Consider the following 20,022-nt stretch of genomic DNA (forward strand, 5'->3'; position numbering starts at 1 on the left):
CTCCAACAACATGAACTCTTTTTAGCCTGTCCAATCAAATTAAACAGATGGGGCTCTATCAGTGACTAGTAGAAGCAACTCCCAGAGGGCATATGATTGTATTACTGCATATTTCTCCTACAGACAATGGCAGTTCCTGTAGATCCTCTGCCCCAATGAATATATTATGCATAGGTTTCAGTCCTGAATTGTTTTAGCAAAGGGAGTCATCCGATAGCCAACAGAGTTACAACGATACTTGGACTATAAGAGATTTTAGGAGATCACACTATAACTCCATTTACTCCAGAGAGATTTTAATATGAGATTTTAATATTTTTTTTATTATTGCTCATGAAAGAAACAAACAGTTATGAAAACTACAATGAACATTTTTAAGATGCAAAACTAAGCTATTTCCATTTCAAGATTTTTGAGAAAAGCTCTTTTGAAAGAGAGATCTGTATTCTCACTGAGAAAAAGAGTTTCTTCTGTGATAAATGCAATGAATCATAGTAAATATTAATTGTTTTCTTTTATGAATCACAGGATACTCCTGGGTAGCACAGCAATCTCTTCCTTATCCAACTGGCTTATGACCCTTAAAGTAAAATCATATCGTCAGACTAAGCCACCCCACATTAAGCCCTTCTAACTTCTCTGAAATGTGCACAGCAGCTGGTTTACCCAGGTAGAATGAATCATAGCATCAGTGACCTCATTTGTGAACCCTCTGAAAACATGATTTTATCTGTGTTTGCATAAAGTCTTTATGCAGAGGGACTGCGCACTGACTTATTGACTGTGTCCATGAGATACTACTGCAATGGAATTAACTTATTTTCTCAAATAGTTGAGTTTCAGCTTTGGAAATACTAAAGTGCCAGAATGTTACAAGAAGTGATGCCTCCACATTTAGAACAGTAACCTTGTTAGATTTTTTCAAAGAAAAGTGTAATACCTTCACAGCTGAGTTGTCATGGACACAAAAAGGTACATCTGATTTAGGATGCTATTGTAAGGACATACAGACTGACCACTCTCTTTTGGGTTTGTTGGGTAAGAACGTGCAAAAATCAACCTGACACACAGGATTTTACTCAGAGGAGTCCTATATTTGCTGTCTCCCTGCCTCAGCAGGTTCTTGAGTGCTGTGCATGTTATCGCAGTGCTACAGCCAACTCTGGAGGAACAGCTGCCCACCAGGAAGCACAAGCTGCACTCAGGCAGGATGGCAGGGCAATGCAGCTCTACCATGAGATACAACCTAAGAAACTGGAAAAGACTGGAAAGAACAGAACTGAAGAAGAAGCTTTAAAAAAAGCATCTCTTGGAAAACAACAATAAAAAAAAATTATTTTCTCTCTGCATTTTTTTATACAGACTAGAGTTTGAAGAGGAAGAACCTGAGAATACCTCAGGAGACAGACTGGGCCTCCATTTATCTTGATCAATTACAAACATATTTTGAATTTGATTTAAAAGTCTTTGGTTCTCCATCAGCCTTTACCTCTAAAAATGTGTAAGTTACCAAAACATCATACACTTAATGAAGTAGAAGATAACAGAGTACAGATTCCATCTACTTTAAGAAGAGGAAATTTATAAAAAGACAGACTATAATTTATAAAAAGAGAGAGTAGATTATTATGGCAGCAAGAGTATATGAAGCTGCCTTAAAGGGTAAGAAATAGCAGTGCTGCAAGAGAAAATGCAGTATGCCATCATGACAGTTAATGACCCATTAGAATTTCCTGTTAAAAATGGCTTTACTCAAAAGTTTCACGCTCAGCTTTGAAAATAAATGTTGAGCTCCAAGGTAGTATAAAAAAAAATAACCCAGGAGCTCAGCTGTGAGCAAAAGCCAGCAGAGCAAGTATCACCTTCTTCTTACCCTCAGAAGTAGCAAACTTTTGAAAAAGGAGTACAAAGATATCCATGGGGATGAATAAAACAGGCATCACTGTAGACAGAGAAAGCAAGTCACTAGATGTGGATGTAGGAGTAGAGTGGAAATGAGACAGGAAAATATATTAAAAAAAGAACCTTAAGGAAGGACAAGGGTAATGTATAGAAAGGAAACAAGAAGGGAGAAGAGATGATGTAGCACAAAAGAAACTAAGAGAAAAGAGGGAGGAGGGAGAGGCAAATAGGAAAGAAAAAAAGACATGCAATTTGACAAATTAAGAAGTTGAACAAGAGAGAGCAGTGGGGGAGAAAAGTGGACTTGGAATTAATGGGGAAGAGGAGAAGATGAGTAAAACAAGTAAAATATAACAAATCAAGGAGAAACAGAGTAAGGAAGGGTGAAGCAAACACTCACTGAGGCTGGTGCTTTATTTACATTGGTTACCAGTTATACAGGAGACTTCTGCAGATTTGGAAAGGATTTTGAACACTTGCATTAGCAATTTTTGGGTGCTTTGTATTTCATACATAACAATGAGAAAGTGTGAACAGATGACTGAAAAACATTAAGAGAGATAACAACAAACCTGCAGTGCTCATTATTATTTAGAAATCACTGCAAAAAAAACCCCTGCTGGATAAAATGTACACAGATCCAAAGCCAGGCAAACTGATCCTGCTGCCCTGGAAAGTGAGGTCAGTGCTAGAAACTACCATTCATTTAAGATCAGAGTGGAGAACTTGGAGTTGGACTTCCCCAAAATACACATCTCCATGTATAGGTTTCTTAAAAATCACTAGATGTCATTAGAATTATTGCATACATTTCTATAAAATAACCTTTCGGAACTGGGGGAATAGCTGCAAAGACTAATGGTTGGAAGGAATGAACAATTTACTTTGTATTTCAACTCATAAGTACAGATGGTAAGTAACAATTTTCAGAGTAAACTGCTTCAGATTCCCCCAGAATTACAACACGTCTTAGTAGAGATTACTTTGGATGATTAAAGTATATGTAGTGTGCAGAAAGTCTGAGAAGTCCCACTAAAAAAGACTCTAAAAATTTAAGACTTAAATCATAAAAACATTTCTGACCTTTAGCACCACTGATAACAAGTCCCAGCTCTGCACAGACCGACACGCAGACAACTTCATGGTCGTGGCCAGTTAGAACAGCGCGAGGAGCTGGATAATCACCTGTTAAAGAAAAAAAAAAATGAGAAGAACAAGAAAAAGAAAACATCAGGGAGTGCCAAATCAGACCTGGTTTATCAGCAAAAGAACTTCGCTATAATTTGCCTCAAATCAGTAAGCACCAAAGAGAGGTGCAGTGTGATTAAATATCTCATACTTAGCACAATGAGCAAAATATATTCAGGTAGCATAAAGTTTCATAAGAACAATTTTCCAATGCATTAATAAATTAATTAAAAGAACACAGAGTGTGGTAGTATTACAAACAGCTGTAATGTAAAGGTCTGCTGTTGAACCTATATGTCTTCAGACTTCTGCTATGAACCTAAAGAGTAGTATAAGTTGAGGATGTTCCTAATATTAATGATGGCAATTTTTTTCACAAAACTGGGGGTAGGAAGAGAGGACAAACAGCACCGTACTAGAAACATAGTGCTATTGTATAGATAATATTGATTCAGAGACACGGGGAATGCTTACAAACTAAAATATGTGTAAAAATGGTTATGGGTATATGCAATTTTAGATACATCAATATGAATACCTATGACATTTTTATCACATTAAATTTATTAGAGAATAGGATTGACTACTCCCTAAATATTTATTCTTTATATTCAGGATAGAAATGAATTTTATTTGGGGTTCAAACAAGTGGGCATTTATGGAGTGTTTATATGACAAACAGCAACATTTCTGTTGTTTCTAATAATAACAGATGTTCAGTATTTGATATTGCTTTGCCAGGCAAAGCAAGTCAATTGTGAATAAAAAATTAACAACTTGCTGGATAATACAGAGTTCATCTGGTTATATTTACATTGTACAAATGAAATACAGAAAACTGGGACATTCCAAAGGAGTGGAGTTCTGTCCATGTAGTTGAAATACCTAAAAAGGACAAAAGAAATTACCTAGGGAACTACAGATAAATTACTGTAACATTAATTCTATGCAAAATAACAAAATGGTTTATCCACAGTTCTGTCAAGAAGAACTGGAAGTAAAAATCTCATTAATACTAGTTACCATGCTGTATTGGAAATGGGAGTCTTCTAATCTGATTTTGATAGGATGAGGGGTACGGTTGATAAACGTGGCTATGTTAAAATGGGCTCTCTGTATTTTTTCCCAAAATATTTGTCTTAGTAATACAGTGTTTTGATTTAAACTAGTTTTATATGGAACTGACTGTGGACAACATGGATGGCATAGAAGCTGGTTCATTGGCAGATCTTTAATTTTTTTCCATAGAGAGGTGTATACTACGAGCTACATATAAGTAAAATAGGGTGTGGATTAGAGTATGCAGTTAGGAGCTGGAAATTGATTCTTGGTCAAACACTAACCGGTAATGTTGTCTGTGGGATAATATACAATCTTTGCTGGTAAGGCATGCTTGTAATATAAAACTGATGCAAAGTTTGAATGACAAATTTGATGCAAAGTTTCAAAGTTTATCAATGACAAGGGAAAGCCATTATTATATCATTGCCTAGGTAAATAAAAAGTAGCAAAATGTGTTGTATATATTTTTAATGCAGCCAGGTGGAAGGTCAGTTTTCCTGGACAAGCATAAGCTCAGTTCACTGGAGAGAGATTCTGTTCTGGAACGAAGTGATATAGGGAAGAATTTATGGAGCCAGAAAGGAAAACTCCCTCAACATGAACTTTCAGTGTAATACCTTAGCATAGCAAATAGGAAGCAAGAACTCTTTTGTCACTGTAGATCAGAAAGGTGGAAGTCTTGTATCCAAATTTACAGAAATGAGCTTAAAGGAGAGTCACACAACTGATATAGAGAATAAGACAGGAGGCTGCACAGTGTTTAAAGTGTTTTTTCTCTTCACTGCATAGGCAGCAAAGCAGTGACTTGACTACTGTAACTGGGAGTCACGGACATAAAAGATGACCAATAGCCCAGAAATTTATCTTGCAGATAATGGCATAGCAAGGTCCATTGGGGGAATGGCTGCGCACATGTCAACTCTAGAACAAAATGCAGTTTCCTAACTGGAAATATACTTAAACACTAAAACAAATTAAAAAGGGAACTACCTGGGTAGCTAAGCAATATGGCATAGGTTTTTGAAAGATATACATTAGGAATGGAGGCTTGGATAGACTTTTGTGGGTCAACGACTTCAGTTTTTTATTATTGTAGACACTCACATCATATAAACCAGTTAACAAATTAATGAAATGGCTATCTGGGTACGTGACTTGGAAGGATGTTTCAGACCTTTCCTACTCTAAAGGAAAGAAATAGTCTGAATTTCAGACTGAATTTATTCTTGTTTCTTTGTTCTTTTGTTAGCATTGTCCTTTACCTTCAGGTCTTCTCCTTCTCGAGTGTTCTCTAGTGTTTTCTCCACTTATGTACTTACAGAATAAATCATCCCTCTTGGTCTTTCCAAAAAAGAAGTTTTTAAAAAAACTCCTTTGAAGGGATGGGCTTACCACTTTTTAGCCATTGTAGCAACCCATTTCTGTGTCTGTCTAGCTTAAAGTTCTTGCTTAAAATTTGGGTAGCCAGAAATGTATAGAACAATAATTCTTGAAAATTTAGCATGAATCTAGAGTATTTCTTGTCTAACCCTAACATCTCCTGTCATGAAAATTTTAATAAAAATTCCATGTATTTTAGTATCTTTCTGAATAAGCTGAATACTAGCAACCATGGATTTACTTCAGTTTTGGACTTAGTGGTAGAGGTTGCTTCAATCTTACTGGTCTTATTGTTGCAATGTACATACACATTAATACTTTCCTACCTCTAATGCAAACAGCTACCCCAGTAAGTCCTAGTTTCCCAAGCCTTAATCTAGATTGCAATAAAAGTTTCTTTTTGGTCTGGAAACTGAAGATGTGAACTGAAAACTGAGCTCTTCTGCTAGGGAAGGATGGATGTTGGAAAACAAAGAGAAAAAGATGCTTTTTTCTATCTCATAAAAGATGGCTACATTTTGAGATTCAGATTTTTATAATTTCCCCATCAGCATTGCTTTTGAGAACCCCATCTCCTTTTAAGGTTTTGTTTTCTCCATGTGCATAACAGAAAGAGAAAAAAACAGCAATTAAACTAAATTCAGAATTTTCTACTTTTTTCTTTTTTTTTTTTTTTCCTTCTTTATGTCCTCCTAGAAAAAAAGAGAAATTATGCTCAAGGGCCATCTTGGCTTAAGATCTGATTACAGAAATGTCATCAGACTGCATCAAACTGAATGAATCAAATTATTATGTGGTTAGAAATTTTTTAAAAGAAAGAAATAATTTCCAAAAGGACATTTTCCTCAGTGTTTCCTAAGAAAGCACTATAACATCATGGAACTGTAAAAATTCTGGATACACAAATTAAGCATATTTAATTGACTTATTTTTTTATAAAGGAAAATGCTTATAAGAAATAAATGCCCTGAAACATATAGCTATAAGCCTTGTTTTGTCTTGTTTTTCAGTAAATACAAATTAATAATGCAATATCATTATTACACATTATCTCATACATTATTAGCAGTAATTGAAAATGGGGTTTTTTCCCCTTAGGGCTCAAAGAAAAAATTATTCACTGATATTTTCTACAGAAGAAGCTGTGGCATGAACCTCAGTCATATTACATTTTATTCCTAAGGACAGAACTTGTGAACTCCAGGAATCATTCAAAATCTAGCAAAATATTCTGTCATTGTCACATCACCACTGACAGATGCAGCCAAAGGTCAAAGGCTGCAGCTCTAAGGGAATTGCAGGTGAAAATATCTTACCTAAGAACTGAGATACCATCACTGTAAACTCCCTGTAATTTCCCCAAAGGAGCACCTTTGAACTGAATTACTAGAGGGCAAAGGAAAAAAATCAGCACTGTATTTCCAAACATGTAAGTCTTTTTGCAAAGTCTAAAATAAAACACATCTTCCCTTCTCACTGAAAAATATAATGCTTAATACTATCGTCAGGTTCTTTGTGAACAAATGGTGTTCTTGCACGGTAAGGAAAAAAAGAAGAGGGAAAGAAAGAGAACAGACAGTGTTACTATTTCTCTCTTATTGTCCTTTTACAGGAATTATATACAGATTGCCATGGGGACAAATCTAGGTGTCTTCTATATAAAAAAAAAATGAGACCACAAGGCAAATTCTAGCTTCCATTTAATCTCTGACTTTGACAAAAGCAAGTACAAGGCTACAGCTGAATTACTTGCTAAAAATAATTTACTTTATTATTTGCTTTACTGTTAGGACTTTTGAGGGGATGCTTATCAGGAAAAAAAAAATCTTAGAAAGCACTATGGCTTTCATGGAAGTGAAAATGTAATAGCCTTCTTGAATATATACTCTAAATATATACTGGAGTTTGATGAAAAGATAAGGCTACAACCAATAAATGTGAGTATCTCAAAACAGGAAAGAATCAGTAAAAATGTCCACAACATGAGGGAGCAATGAGTGTAAAAGAAAGATTGCTGACAGAAAAATATTAACATATTCAGAATATTCTCAGCTCAGGCTAAGAAATGCGAGCAGCATTGCATACAGCTACAAACCATCTACCCAGGTGAGGGGACTTTCGGGTACCTTGCACCAACCCAGACTCCAAAAGGAGAGACATAGTGGAGGACAGAAGAGTGTGAATCTGTAGCATCTCTTCCTATCACTTCCACTAAATAGCTTTGGGAACTTCGGCAAGATGCTGAACCACCCTGCACTGTACAGTTCCTGTAGAGTATGCAGCAAAGCATGGGCACAGATATCTGTTGATAAAATACTAGAGATAACTGCCTTAGCTCAGGTGGATTATTGGCTCATTTACTTTTACATAGCAGTCCTAGGAGAGAAATGTCTTGGCTACCAGAGTAGAGATAGTGCCAGTAAAAACTACAGACTAGTTTTCAGAGAGCTTCTACTCTGCCAGAACAGTGCTAAGATACTATATTTTAAAAATTATTACTTAAATTGTACAAATGTACAAGTGCCATAATAAAATAACTCTTCAAGTACGTGTGCCCATGTGCTTGTGCAGGACCTTCAGACAGCCATCCGGTCCACTTGGCAGTGGCTACTTTTAAACTACTGCCCTTTCAAGGTTAAGCTAGAGCATATTAAAATGTAGAGGGATATATAACAATAAGTGAATGTTCTGATTTCAGAACAACTATTCTTTCAAGACATGAAGTTGCAGAACCCTTGATATTCACAATTTTAAATTGTTTCAAAATTGTATTAAGTAAAACAAATACAAAAAAGCTATACTTCATGACAGACTTAAAAAAAATGCAGGTTAACTTGACAGAGATCTTTTATGGTAATGCTTACCCTTCCTTTTAGATGTATGCAGAATACACTCACTAGAACAGGATGAATTGTTAGCACCTTTAAAGATTATGTTACAATGCTAAACAAACCCAGGTTAGGGCTGATAGACACAATATGTTCCAATGGTCAGCACAGTTCCCATCAGAAAAAGGGGGGTTAACTCTCACACCTCTTGTGGCCATCATCTTGGAAGCTACAATAGGTAATAAGAAATGTCAAGTCCCAAGATCAATGAAATTTCAGGCTCTAGGGAAAAAACAGGAATAGCATTGATCCTTTTAAAGAACACCAGTCAGAGGGTGAATGTAATATATTGCATGGAGAGGCTCAAGAGGATAAGTGGCCAAGTCCAACATACTTACCTGACAAAAAATTCAATCAGCCTTTAGCACAAGCTGCCTACCCTTCCTTTCTTTCATGCAGGAGTCTGATTCCAATTAAAGTGTGCAAATTAATTTTTATCACTTCCAAATTAGTTTCTGAATTTGTGTCTGTTTCAGATGAAAGCATCTGTCCCTCACTTTTCTGAAATTCTATCATCCACTTTGGTATACCTGTTCAAAGACTCTGAGATAATTCTCATTTTCAAAGTCACTTGTTTGAGACAGACATTCAATAAAGTAATCATAAAATATAAAAATAAAACAACTATAATGATACATGTTGAACTCCAGGGCATATCATATACTCTCTTTGCTCCTTTTTGTGGTGACTAGTACAGTTGCTATGTGAGAAGAAATTTGTATACAAATTAGCACTCACTTAAAGCAGATCCCTATATATCGTAAGAGAAAAAAAATCAAACCACTAATTGTCAAAATCTATCACAATAATTTTTCTCTTCAATCTCTAAGAACTGCAAAGATTTACATTTCCCATATCATTTCAAAGAATTAAAATATGCAAACTATGTCCTTTTTATGTGCTGCGCCTTACTAAGAGAAAACAGGCACATTTCACTGTTCGCTCAACTGCAGCAGATTTATATAATGTGGTCATCAACTTAATAAAGCGCAGATTCAGATTAGCCAGTTCAGATCAGCAATTTTGGCTTAGAAAGTAGATATCTGACCCTGGCAAGAGGACTAAGTTTCATTCACTTCAGTGTTTTTCCCAAAGGTAGTACTTAACTAAGCAAGGATAAAGAAATCAAGGGAGGTTCAATCATATGTAAACCCCTGCATTCAACTGCCCTTCAGCCTACAGAAAATCATGCCACATCTCTCTCTTTCCAGGAGCATTCCCCAAACACCAGCGTTTTAGTCTAGTCTTTTTAGTCTAGTCTAGGACCTTTTTCTATCACCTCTACTTAGGAATGGCATGGCCATGAAACTAGTTTGTTAGACCAGAGACAGTAAAAATAGGATGTGCCCTATATGCTGCTGTTGAAAGTATGCAGTTTGGGCTCCCGATTTCTTGATTTATCTCTAGTTATATGCAATCATCATGTCATGTAAGATCCATAAACAAGACCATAGAAAAGAATTTTGCTTTCTACTAAAGCTGGAGGTTCACAGGGTCCTCTCCCACATTAATTTATAGCTGATAGCATATGCTTGTGAATATGGGAATGAGGATCAGTCTCTAGTGGTCAAGAACTTAGTCTCCCACTGTCTGGACAAACTCATCGAAGGTTTTTTACAAGCTATTTTTGAAAGCTACTCTGTGGAAAACATTGTATCTAAAATCTGGTAAAACTTCAATGACAAGTGCAAACTAAACCAGAAATTCATTTTTTATACTTACTGTAGATTAAAAGTGATAACTTAATAAATGCATTGCTTGGAACAATTGTTTTAAAATTATAAAATGAAGCTTACATGCTTACTACTGAGCTAAAGCAGCCACTTGTAAGAGTCTTATCCAAGATGCAATTTTTTCTCAATTCTCCTCTTTAAACCAGAGCTGTTTCTGGTTTTCCCACAGACACAGCTGAGGTCACCCACTGAGTACTACCTGCACAGGTATTTCAGCAAAAGACTCTACCCAAGTCTGACAGGTTAGATTGTTGACATACAAGTTGTTTAGCAAAGATCAGATTCTGGAACATGGAACTTTAGCAGAATCTGTAAGAAGTTTAATCTGACAATCTTTTGCTCCAGAGTATTTCACAACAAGTGATTGTGACTGCTATGTTTTCAAATGAAATAGTATCTACATTTTTCTATACAAATGGTAAACTAAACAAACTGTTTAGGACTGGGGTTTGCTTTTTCTCCCCCTTAAGATTTTCTGAAACAACTAAAGTTCCTTTCGGTAATTGGATGTATTGAAGCTGAAATTGATAATTAACCATCTTTCAGCTTAAAAGATAATTATAAAGTCAAGCATCTAATCCAGATAGGTACTATCCAGATAGGTACTATACCTGACATTTTTCTTCGAGTTCTTCACCTTCTTAAAGCCTGTGGTATAAAATACCTTATCTGTGTCTCCAGATGACAGCTTTTAAAAAACCAATCCCCCTTTTTTCCCCTGCAACTATCATCTACATCTTTCTGGAAATTGATTCTAAAGATCTTAAGTAATTGGATTTGACCTACAGTGAACATCTCACTTTCATTTTTCCTACAAGAAAAGTTCCTTCCAGCAACTATAGAAGGGTATATTAGAAAAGATTTCTTTAGTACTTCAGTGGTTTTAACTATGTAAAACTTCAGACATATTTTCATAAGGATTGTTGAGAATGCTTCAGTCTTGAAAACTAGTATACAATTTTGTTTTCCCCCCTCCATTTCCTCTGTTATAAAAGCAAATTAAATCTAGTGAAAAAGCGAGGCTTATATCCGTCTCCCCTTTGCTCTGCTTACAGACAAATGGAAAATATTAAAACTCAATAAAAAGTCTACTGCTGAAAAATTAACAAAATATTTACTTTGAAATAAAACACTTTTCTAACAGCCATTCAGTTGAAGAAATACTTTCACTTACATGTCTGTAACTGACAGTACTGCTCCAGTCAGTATTTGAATCAGTGATCAAAACTGATAGTGATGGATTCTTACATTTTTTTCCAAGGATAGAATCCTTGTGTTGAAAATAATCATCAGAATTCAGAAACTGCTTTAGATGAAATGGACTTAGTGTTGTATAGAACAGCTCTAGTATATGGATAAAAGTTCCTCTTGTCTTTAGCTCTGGTCATATCTCTGACTTGGGTGAAGGGACCTTTAAATTAGAGTGCTTTAAGTGCCCTTTTATATAAATTAATACTAATTATTATTATCATGTCCCCTTCACTCTGCCAAGCACTGATAATTCCATGCAAATGAAATGTAAACTCTTCCTGACATTTTATCTTTTTCTATTTTTATTCAGTCATATTGATTCTCCAAAGGTTTGCTTGTTGTAGAAAGACCTTTCCCAAGAGAGTTTCATTTAATTCCATGTCATGTGAAACATTCCTTTTTTGAAAAGACAAGCAGCTGATACAGCATGCTGTAGCACAAAGGGAGTAAGGTAAAATGCCAAAAATTATTTCTAGGAGAAGGAAAGTCAAAATATAGTGATATACATCCTGTCACTTAAAGGCCATAACCATCTTGTTCTAGTTTATGATGACATGATGCTATAAGTGATACAAATTTAAGAACTACACTCCCATCCTATTATCTGTTACCACACACAGAGTGTTTAAACATTTTTTTGGCTAGTAATCAATGAATTTCTTAGCATGTGGTGCTCTTCTTATACCAACTTTCAATCTATAAGTGAAGTAATCGATATATTTGTTAATCACTTCTGAAGCTGACAGAAGGAATGTTAAAATGGATAGGTGTGACAGAAGACCTCTCAGGAAGGTGTTTTTTTTAAAGGATACTTACTGCTATTTGGATTGTCGCCTATAATGTGATGTCGGCCACTCCAATACCAAAGCAACAATGTAGCATCACGAGACCCAGACACAATGTAGCAATCACCCCCAATGTAGGACTCCGATCTGGCAAGGCAAGTCACGACATCCCAGTGGCCAAACACAATCTGAGTTAATTTTCCTGGTGGGAGTGCAAAATCATACAAATTCATTTTTTTAAGGTACTTCCAACATTTAGAAGTTATTACCTATATACTTAATATTCATTTCAAATGAAACTCCTGTCTCGTGTCCCTTAATTAGAGTTCACTACATGCTATGACAGGATTAAAAAATCAAAAAAATAAAACCTTTTTTTCCTCTTTTTTTTCGTTCCTATTGAAGGCTGTGCTCTGTGTCAATCGATAGTCTAACCCTTATCTCTGAAAATCAAGTCAGTGCTGCAGTCACAGAATATTAAGTGGAGTTATGGCTCCATCAGTATTTAAGCACTGGCATTAGAACACTATTTATGAATTTCATGAGTGATATGCATAAGACAGCACATGAACTTTTCCAGAATTGTGCTACATTATTATATTAAAACTGTCTATTTGTTCTATGTTAATGTTAAACTAAGGTTTACTGTTATTATCACCTCCTTCTTTCTATTATTGCAATTAGTTTTTAGCAATATATTTTTAGTAATATACTGAATGATATTAGGCTAAGTAATCAGAAAAAGGAACAAAATATCAGTTCCTGTAGCAGGCTATGCAACCTAATTCCCTACTATATGAAATAAATAGAGCTAGAAACAATACAGTCATAAAAATTTTGTAATAAAATTATTGGTTGATACTTTTGATATGATCAATTTCCTGAAAATAACTATGGTTTTCAAAAGTTACCACTAATAAAACTGTATCCCTGTCTATTTCCTTTTACATCCTTTATCTTCCATTAGAAAACCATCTTAAAGCTATTATGTTCAAACAATAACGAAGTATTTTATAAACCGCCCTTTAACATTTATTGAGAAGTAAGCACAGGCATTAGATATGGCACTATTAAGATAATAGTCTCTGTCCACTTGGTGACCTACAAAGAAACAGACAGCTGTATTTAGGGTCACCTGTTTCTGTAGAATAAACTCGAAAGCTCTTGTCCCAGAAACCACAGATAAGAATGTAGCGGTTATCTGCTGTGACCACGAAGCAATGCGCATTGATCTGGATGCTCTGATCCACAAGGTCTGTGATCTGCCGTTTGTTCACACCAGAGTTATTGGCTGTAACAAAATGCAAAACACATTTTACAAGTAAGTCATTTCAACACCTTCCTGTCATGCACTTACAGGAGAAAATGAATACATTTAACTTTCAATGAACTGTGAATTTGTTGTTGAGTAAGCATTTTGAATATGAACATTTAGAGCTGTCTATATGGGTGTCAGAAACACAAAAGTATTGTGAGATTTCTAGTTTCGCTTTGAATAAGAGAAAAGATTTTACAGGAGATGACAATTTCTTACAAACTGCCTGAAGTGCTGCATAGTAGGTGGTAATAATTTAGGTGCTCTGCTGAAGTACTCCCCCAAACCAATCTGAACTAGGAGAAAGTGGTGGAAGTCCATTTAAAATACTAAGTCAGCACTAACAATACTGCAGAAAGTCAAGTCTTGCTGATTGGTATCTCTTCTACATAAAGTAACTCAGCTTGTATTGTGTGACCTTGGTATCTTCCATACCTCCAGATGCTTAATCAGATCAAACACATAAGGATTCAACCAATGAATGAGGGGAAACCTCATTGTAGTGATCTCTTCACTCTCATGACCAGTGACAGGACTTGAGGAAAAGGCATGAGTCTTGAGAACTTGAGTCAGGGGAGGTTTAGGTTAGATATCAAGAAAAACTTTTTCACCCAGAGTGTGGTTGGGCACTGGAACAGGCTCCCCAGGGAAACGATCACAGCACAAAGCCTTACAGAATTCAAGAAGTGTTGGGACAATATTCACAGGCACATGGTGTGATACTTGGGGCATCCTGCGCAGGGCCAGGAGTTGGACTTGATGGTCCTGATGAGTCCCTTCCAATTCAGTATATTCTATGATTCTATGAATCTTTCAAACCTAATGTGTTTTTCTGATACAGGAAAAGTAGGTCTTATCACCTACTCCTGAAGCAGAGAGCCAGGCCTTGGGCAGTAATCTCAAAAGAGGCAATGACACCTGGAAATTCTCCCAGACAAAGGGAGAAGGAATGGTTTATGCAGAGTTCCACCACCCCGACCGCCAAATGGAGCTGTTAAGAAGGACTGGGAGTCCCCAGCTAATGTGCTCTTTACTCCCTGTGACACAGCAGACAAGATATGGCAATACAATAAAGGTGTGTTCCATCTCACTTAATATCAATTTTCTAAAAGTTCAGTATATAATCTAAGTAAATTACCTACATTCCCTCCAGTCTCACTGGAGATGAAGACATCATTTCACATGTAAAGTCCTCTCACCCTGTAACAGCTGTCTAAGTGTTAGACAGCTCCAGAGGACAGTTTGTCTTTCTACACTAGCTATGGAGGGAATCTTGACAACTGACTTCAGTCAACTGAAATCAGGTGAGATAAAAGTCACTCTGAGAAGCACATTTCTCCTAACACAGGAACACAACTTAAAGCAGATAATAATCTGAATTTTTTCCCCTATTTTTTATTATTCTACTTTAATTGCTCACAACTGGATGAAATAAGAGACAACAAAAAAATCATATTTTAAAATTGCTTGCAAAAGTTGATATTGTGTTTACATACATTCTAAGAACATGATTTAAATTAGCAGACCCTCTATGTCCATCAATAATGAATAACAAATTACTCAAATTTCCAGAACAGGTGGGTGCAATAGCTGTGCCCTAGTTTTCGAGAGAAAAAAACTGAAGAGAAAACCATTGCATTTTATGATGAAATGAAGCCCACAGAATGAGAAAGCTAACTCTCCTGAGGTACTTCTATATAAATCTTTCAACTGTGAATATGGACACAGGCAAAAAAGGAGCTTTTCCTTCGGAGATGTTTAAAAATGCATTTTTTCCTTACCAATGCTACAAAATTGCCTCTAAGAACCTTCCCTATGCCCAATTTCTGTTTCAAGTTACTGAAACAAAATAACCACAAATTGAATAGTTGCATTTAATGAGAAATTGTGACCACTAAGGAGTCCTACAATCAAAGAGTTTTAACAGATGCTATTCCTCAAAATAATTGGCTTCCTCAAAAATTCTGGATTTTAAAAACGCTATCATGCATCAGTTTAAAATCCAGTCTTTTCATTATTAAATTAGTAATGCCAACAAAAACAATCCAAATCATAAATTGAATGAAAATAAATAGATCTACATCTTCGCTGATAAACACAATTCTGACTGTAAGAAAAGAAAATATGTGAACTCCACCAGACCTTCACATTTTATTTTACTAATGTGACCTGATAAGACAGCATTATAGATATAGGCTGACAATGTAACTGACTTAATTGGTTGTTTCTTAAATACCAATTGCTGGTGATGTTAATAACAAATAGTACTCATGTAATTCATTCAGCATCAATAAAAGCTAATAAAAGCTAATGCTTTTAGTTCTCCAGGACTGACAAGAATAAATATTTTCCTATTTTCTGTGTTAAACGAAGCATAATATACAAATATAGCTTAATCAATAATTCTTGAAAATCATAATTTCAAATATATCACTACATTTTCATCTTGACATACCAATCAATGGATCCATTTCAATTGGAAGATGATGGGCTTGATCCAAAGAATATCCTGGGGCTCCCCGAAGGCCTACCCATGAAAGGAAGAATAAAGCATACATAAACCTTTTTATACGATTTTTCTAGGCTTAAAGATTCACTATTGGATTATTATCTATTTTAAAAAAGTAACTTCTTACTATTTTTTCTATTAATCTTTTGAGATTCCTTCCTCTGTGCTACACAAATATACATTTGTTAATTCTTCAGTTATGTACTAGTAACTATAAATGTAGGAGTGCTAAATTCATCACAATTTCTGCAGCCACAAACATTCATTAAATAACTTATTTAAAATAGTATAACAGAGAATTATTTTTTGACCTTTTCATGGATTTATGTAGAATTTTTAGCTGTAACACTGCAGGCTACAGTAAATTTGCCACAATTATTCCTGTTTGTTAGATTCTGAATAGTCTTTCAGATGTTCAAACGTACATCAGTGTCTGCATATTTAGTGTTATCTGCTCTCATGCACAGACAGCATTCCTTTAGCTCTTCTGAGCACCTTCCCTAGAAAATAAGTGAAATTGTCATTACTGAAAGAACAATTTTTGTTATGAACTGCCATGTCGCACAAGAATATCCTCCATAATAGGAGATACAGATTTCTGAAGAATAAACTCCATTTTCTACTACTGCAATAGACAACTGGAAGAGGTAAAAGAAAACCTGGTCTATAGCTAGCTCTGCCATCTTCTGAAACACTGCTCTGAGATCTTCTCCTTCCCTACTTTCTGTCTCTTCTTTCAAAATCAAAACAGTTTGGGACAGATCTTTACTGGTATTAAATTAATTCACTTCTATTATGAGATGACTATGTAAATGTCTCCTGCTGTTTATAAACTCCAAAGCTCTACATACATTCTATAATGAGTAGTCTGTGTATACATTTCTGTAGTAAACCTATCATTTACACTGGAGTTGTGAGTTATTAAAGTAATATTATGGCAATAGTAGGGAATTCATACCCTGTCCTGGATTAGCCTCTTGCAAAATAAAAGACATTGCCAGGCATGATGTAAAAGTAAAGAAAAATCATTACAATGAGTTTTGATTCTCTAAATAGTGTCATTTTCCTGTCTCTTCCGGTTATAACATATACTATTATTTTCTTTGCAATTTAAACCAAAGGTTTACAACTGCTGTGAAATTTAATTTATAGTTGGTTCATGCCATGAATTCTTCATGTTTGCAACACGACTTATGTTTTACAAGAGTATGGATGAAAAACTAAAATCTTACAATCACATGTACCCTAAAGATCAACACAACTTCAGCTAAACTAAATGACTTCAAATGCAAGTTGTTAAGGAGACCCTTGTACTCCAGCATACTGCAATATTAATGACCTTGACTCCTTCACAGTAGGGTATGGGTAGGAATTTTGGCTTCCCCTCACTTGACAGTCTGGATGAGAAAGGGCTACTCCAGTACTAAATAAGCTTCCTCAAACAGAGGAGACATGAACGGTGTATAGAGTACTTGGACTTTTCAGGGGCAGTATCCCTGAAAAATTGAAGGCAAATAATTAGGAGTTAGCCAATTAATGCTAGTCAAAAGAGCATTAAAATAACATGGCACAATTTCTGCACCTCGGAATCATTCCTGACATTTGAGTCTTCCATTGAGGATACAGTAATAAAATATTTTTTAAAAAATGTTTTATTTGGTTTTTTCCCCTCTAAATTTTTCCCTTTTGTTTTAAAGAAATGGTAAAATCATTTTTACATGTAACACATGAGTATCATAAATGTATGGATTTGTGAAAGGCAATCAGATATTCTGTTCTGTTCCTGTTGTATTCTCTAAACCACCATGAAGACTTTGTAAACAGAGAACAGGTACTTTCTGAACACATGCAAAATTTAATATTCATGCCAACATTATTCAGATGTTTGGAATAAGAGTGATATTAAACTTTTTATTGCTATTCAAGAATTCAGAGTGATACTGACTTTACTTGCTCTGATAGTTCCTCTACAGTATGCTTACAATGGAACTCCTTTTCCTTCCTCTAATTATTGCATGTAACAACAGTCTTTCTCCAGCTTTGTGCACAAGAGATGGGATACCTGATTTGAATTATTCACCTAAGAGAGGTTTACAGGTAAGTCAGTGAAATCTAGGATCCCTATACTGGAGGTAGACATCTAACTTAAATACCACAAATCTCTCAGCAGTATGACCTATTTCTGTCCAGGGTCTTCTCCTGTGCCTACAGGGTGGAGAAATTTTCCTTTTTTGCTTGGTCTCTACAAAGCTCCTGAGCCAGATATTGAGTTACATTCTCAAATACCAGGTACCTTCTTCTTTTTCTTAGGTGGGAAGAAACTCAAAAGTTTCCAGATATTGCAGCATAAGGGCTATCACAGCAGGAGGCTACCTTAGAAAATGAAACCTATTTTTAAGTCTTGTGACCGTACCTCATGGCCCAACCACCTACTTAGCCATGCCTGGGACAATCTCAGCACCTACATGTCCAGGTGACATGGACAGTCCTAGTGGCAATATGGAGAGGTTAGCAGAGGGGCTGGAAGGGAATTTTTCAATGACCTTTGGGGAGGGAATGAGGAAACTTCTCTTCAGAATAGTTCAGCGTCTGCCTGCTTTGGCTTGCTTAGGGTCCCAGAAAATCTAACAGTGACCCAGGGGATGGCATATTACAAGCTTCTGAACAGACATGAAATCTCTCTCAAGCAGCAGACAGGGATGTAAGCTCCCTGAAACCTGGGACATATTAATATTGGCTGTGTCAAGAACAGCACCACTCTCCTGAAAAGCGTTGTATCAAAGACTGATCCTGAAGTAATCACAAATCGATTGGCTGCCATGGTGATATGCTGCTGTTAGGGAGAGTGTTTCTAGGAATGACACCAGAGAAAACAGAAGCTTTGATTATTTGACACAAACCAGAAGAAACAGTAAATTTTTGTGCACAGGCAGGTGAGTGAGCTAAATTGAGCTCAAAATTAAAGCTGAATTGTTCAGGTGTCTTCAAATTTGAATGAAAGGTGCCCGTAAGGACCTACCTACTGTGTTGTGCCACCGATTGACTGCAAACAGCCTGCTGCAAGTGACGGTCACCACGGCAGGAATGGTCAGGTGGGGCAGTGTGTTGGCTGCCACGTGTGTGACAGGGGAATTTGAGGGGAACTTCAGCACCATTATGACATCCTGCTGCATCTGATCTTTAAACATGAGGGGGCTCTGTGGAAGGAAACACTGTTGAGTAGAAAGGAGAAGAGAGCAGAAGAAAACAGAAGGGATAACACAATTAGTGAGGAGGTCCGAGGGAAAATGAGGTTAAAAAAGAGCAGGCAAGTATGTGCACATACAGGGAAAACAACACTACCTGCACATCTACTCTACTGATGGAGGAGAGCAAGATCAGAAGCTATTGTTGGAACATTACACGAGGATAAGTAGAGAATAGGTACGGTAAGGGTTATCATTACAAGGCACAAAATGACCACTAGCATTAATTAGTATACAGTAAAATGTAAAATTATTCAGCAGTTAATATTCATAAAAGAGAGATATGTGGTAATCAGTTAATCAATTAATACATAATAAATATTAATTCTCTAAACAACAAGAGTTAAAAAAAGAAATTTTAAGAGGGACTCAGAGACTCACAGATATTTAATTTTTCTTAATGAATTCCTTCTATGAAATACAGCACTTCCAAACATAGACAGTTTAATTCTATGTAAAGCATATGCTTATTAGGGAGTCTGTAACCTAATAAGGTTATAATAATGTAAGCCTTTTTCATTATTGTACAAATGACACAATTGTTTGTACATGGACAACGATAGTTACTGAGTACAGGTTTTTATGATTTTTTTTTCAATCACTGTTATAACAAAAAGAATAGAAGTTCAAATATTCTTTGCTGCTTATCACTTTGCATTATTATTAAAAATATATTATCCATATCTTAAGAATATAAAATAAATATTATGTATGTTTGACTTCTACATATTACTTAAAATAACACAACACTTCCAGATCAATTC

The 20,022-nt window shown here is 35.7% G+C and overlaps 1 protein-coding gene across 4 annotated transcripts in view; it reads right to left on the reverse strand.

Moving 5' to 3' along the window:
* Positions 1 to 20,022, reverse strand: part of NBEA (neurobeachin) — a 477,681-nt gene that overhangs the window by 5,668 nt on the left and 451,991 nt on the right. For 3 of the 4 annotated variants that reach the window (XM_032678783.1, XM_032678782.1, XM_032678780.1), the window contains 5 exons: positions 19,033 to 19,225; positions 15,960 to 16,031; positions 13,325 to 13,480; positions 12,221 to 12,391; positions 2,986 to 3,087 (listed from right to left, as the gene is read on the reverse strand). In XM_032678783.1, coding sequence (XP_032534674.1) covers positions 2,986 to 3,087; positions 12,221 to 12,391; positions 13,325 to 13,480; positions 15,960 to 16,031; positions 19,033 to 19,225 — 694 coding nt within the window. The remainder of the gene's footprint in view (positions 1 to 2,985; positions 3,088 to 12,220; positions 12,392 to 13,324; positions 13,481 to 15,959; positions 16,032 to 19,032; positions 19,226 to 20,022) is intronic. The other variant, XM_032678781.1, reaches the window with a different exon arrangement.

Source organism: Chiroxiphia lanceolata, chromosome 2 (assembly GCF_009829145.1).
Source record: "Chiroxiphia lanceolata isolate bChiLan1 chromosome 2, bChiLan1.pri, whole genome shotgun sequence".
NCBI lineage: Eukaryota > Metazoa > Chordata > Aves > Passeriformes > Pipridae > Chiroxiphia > Chiroxiphia lanceolata.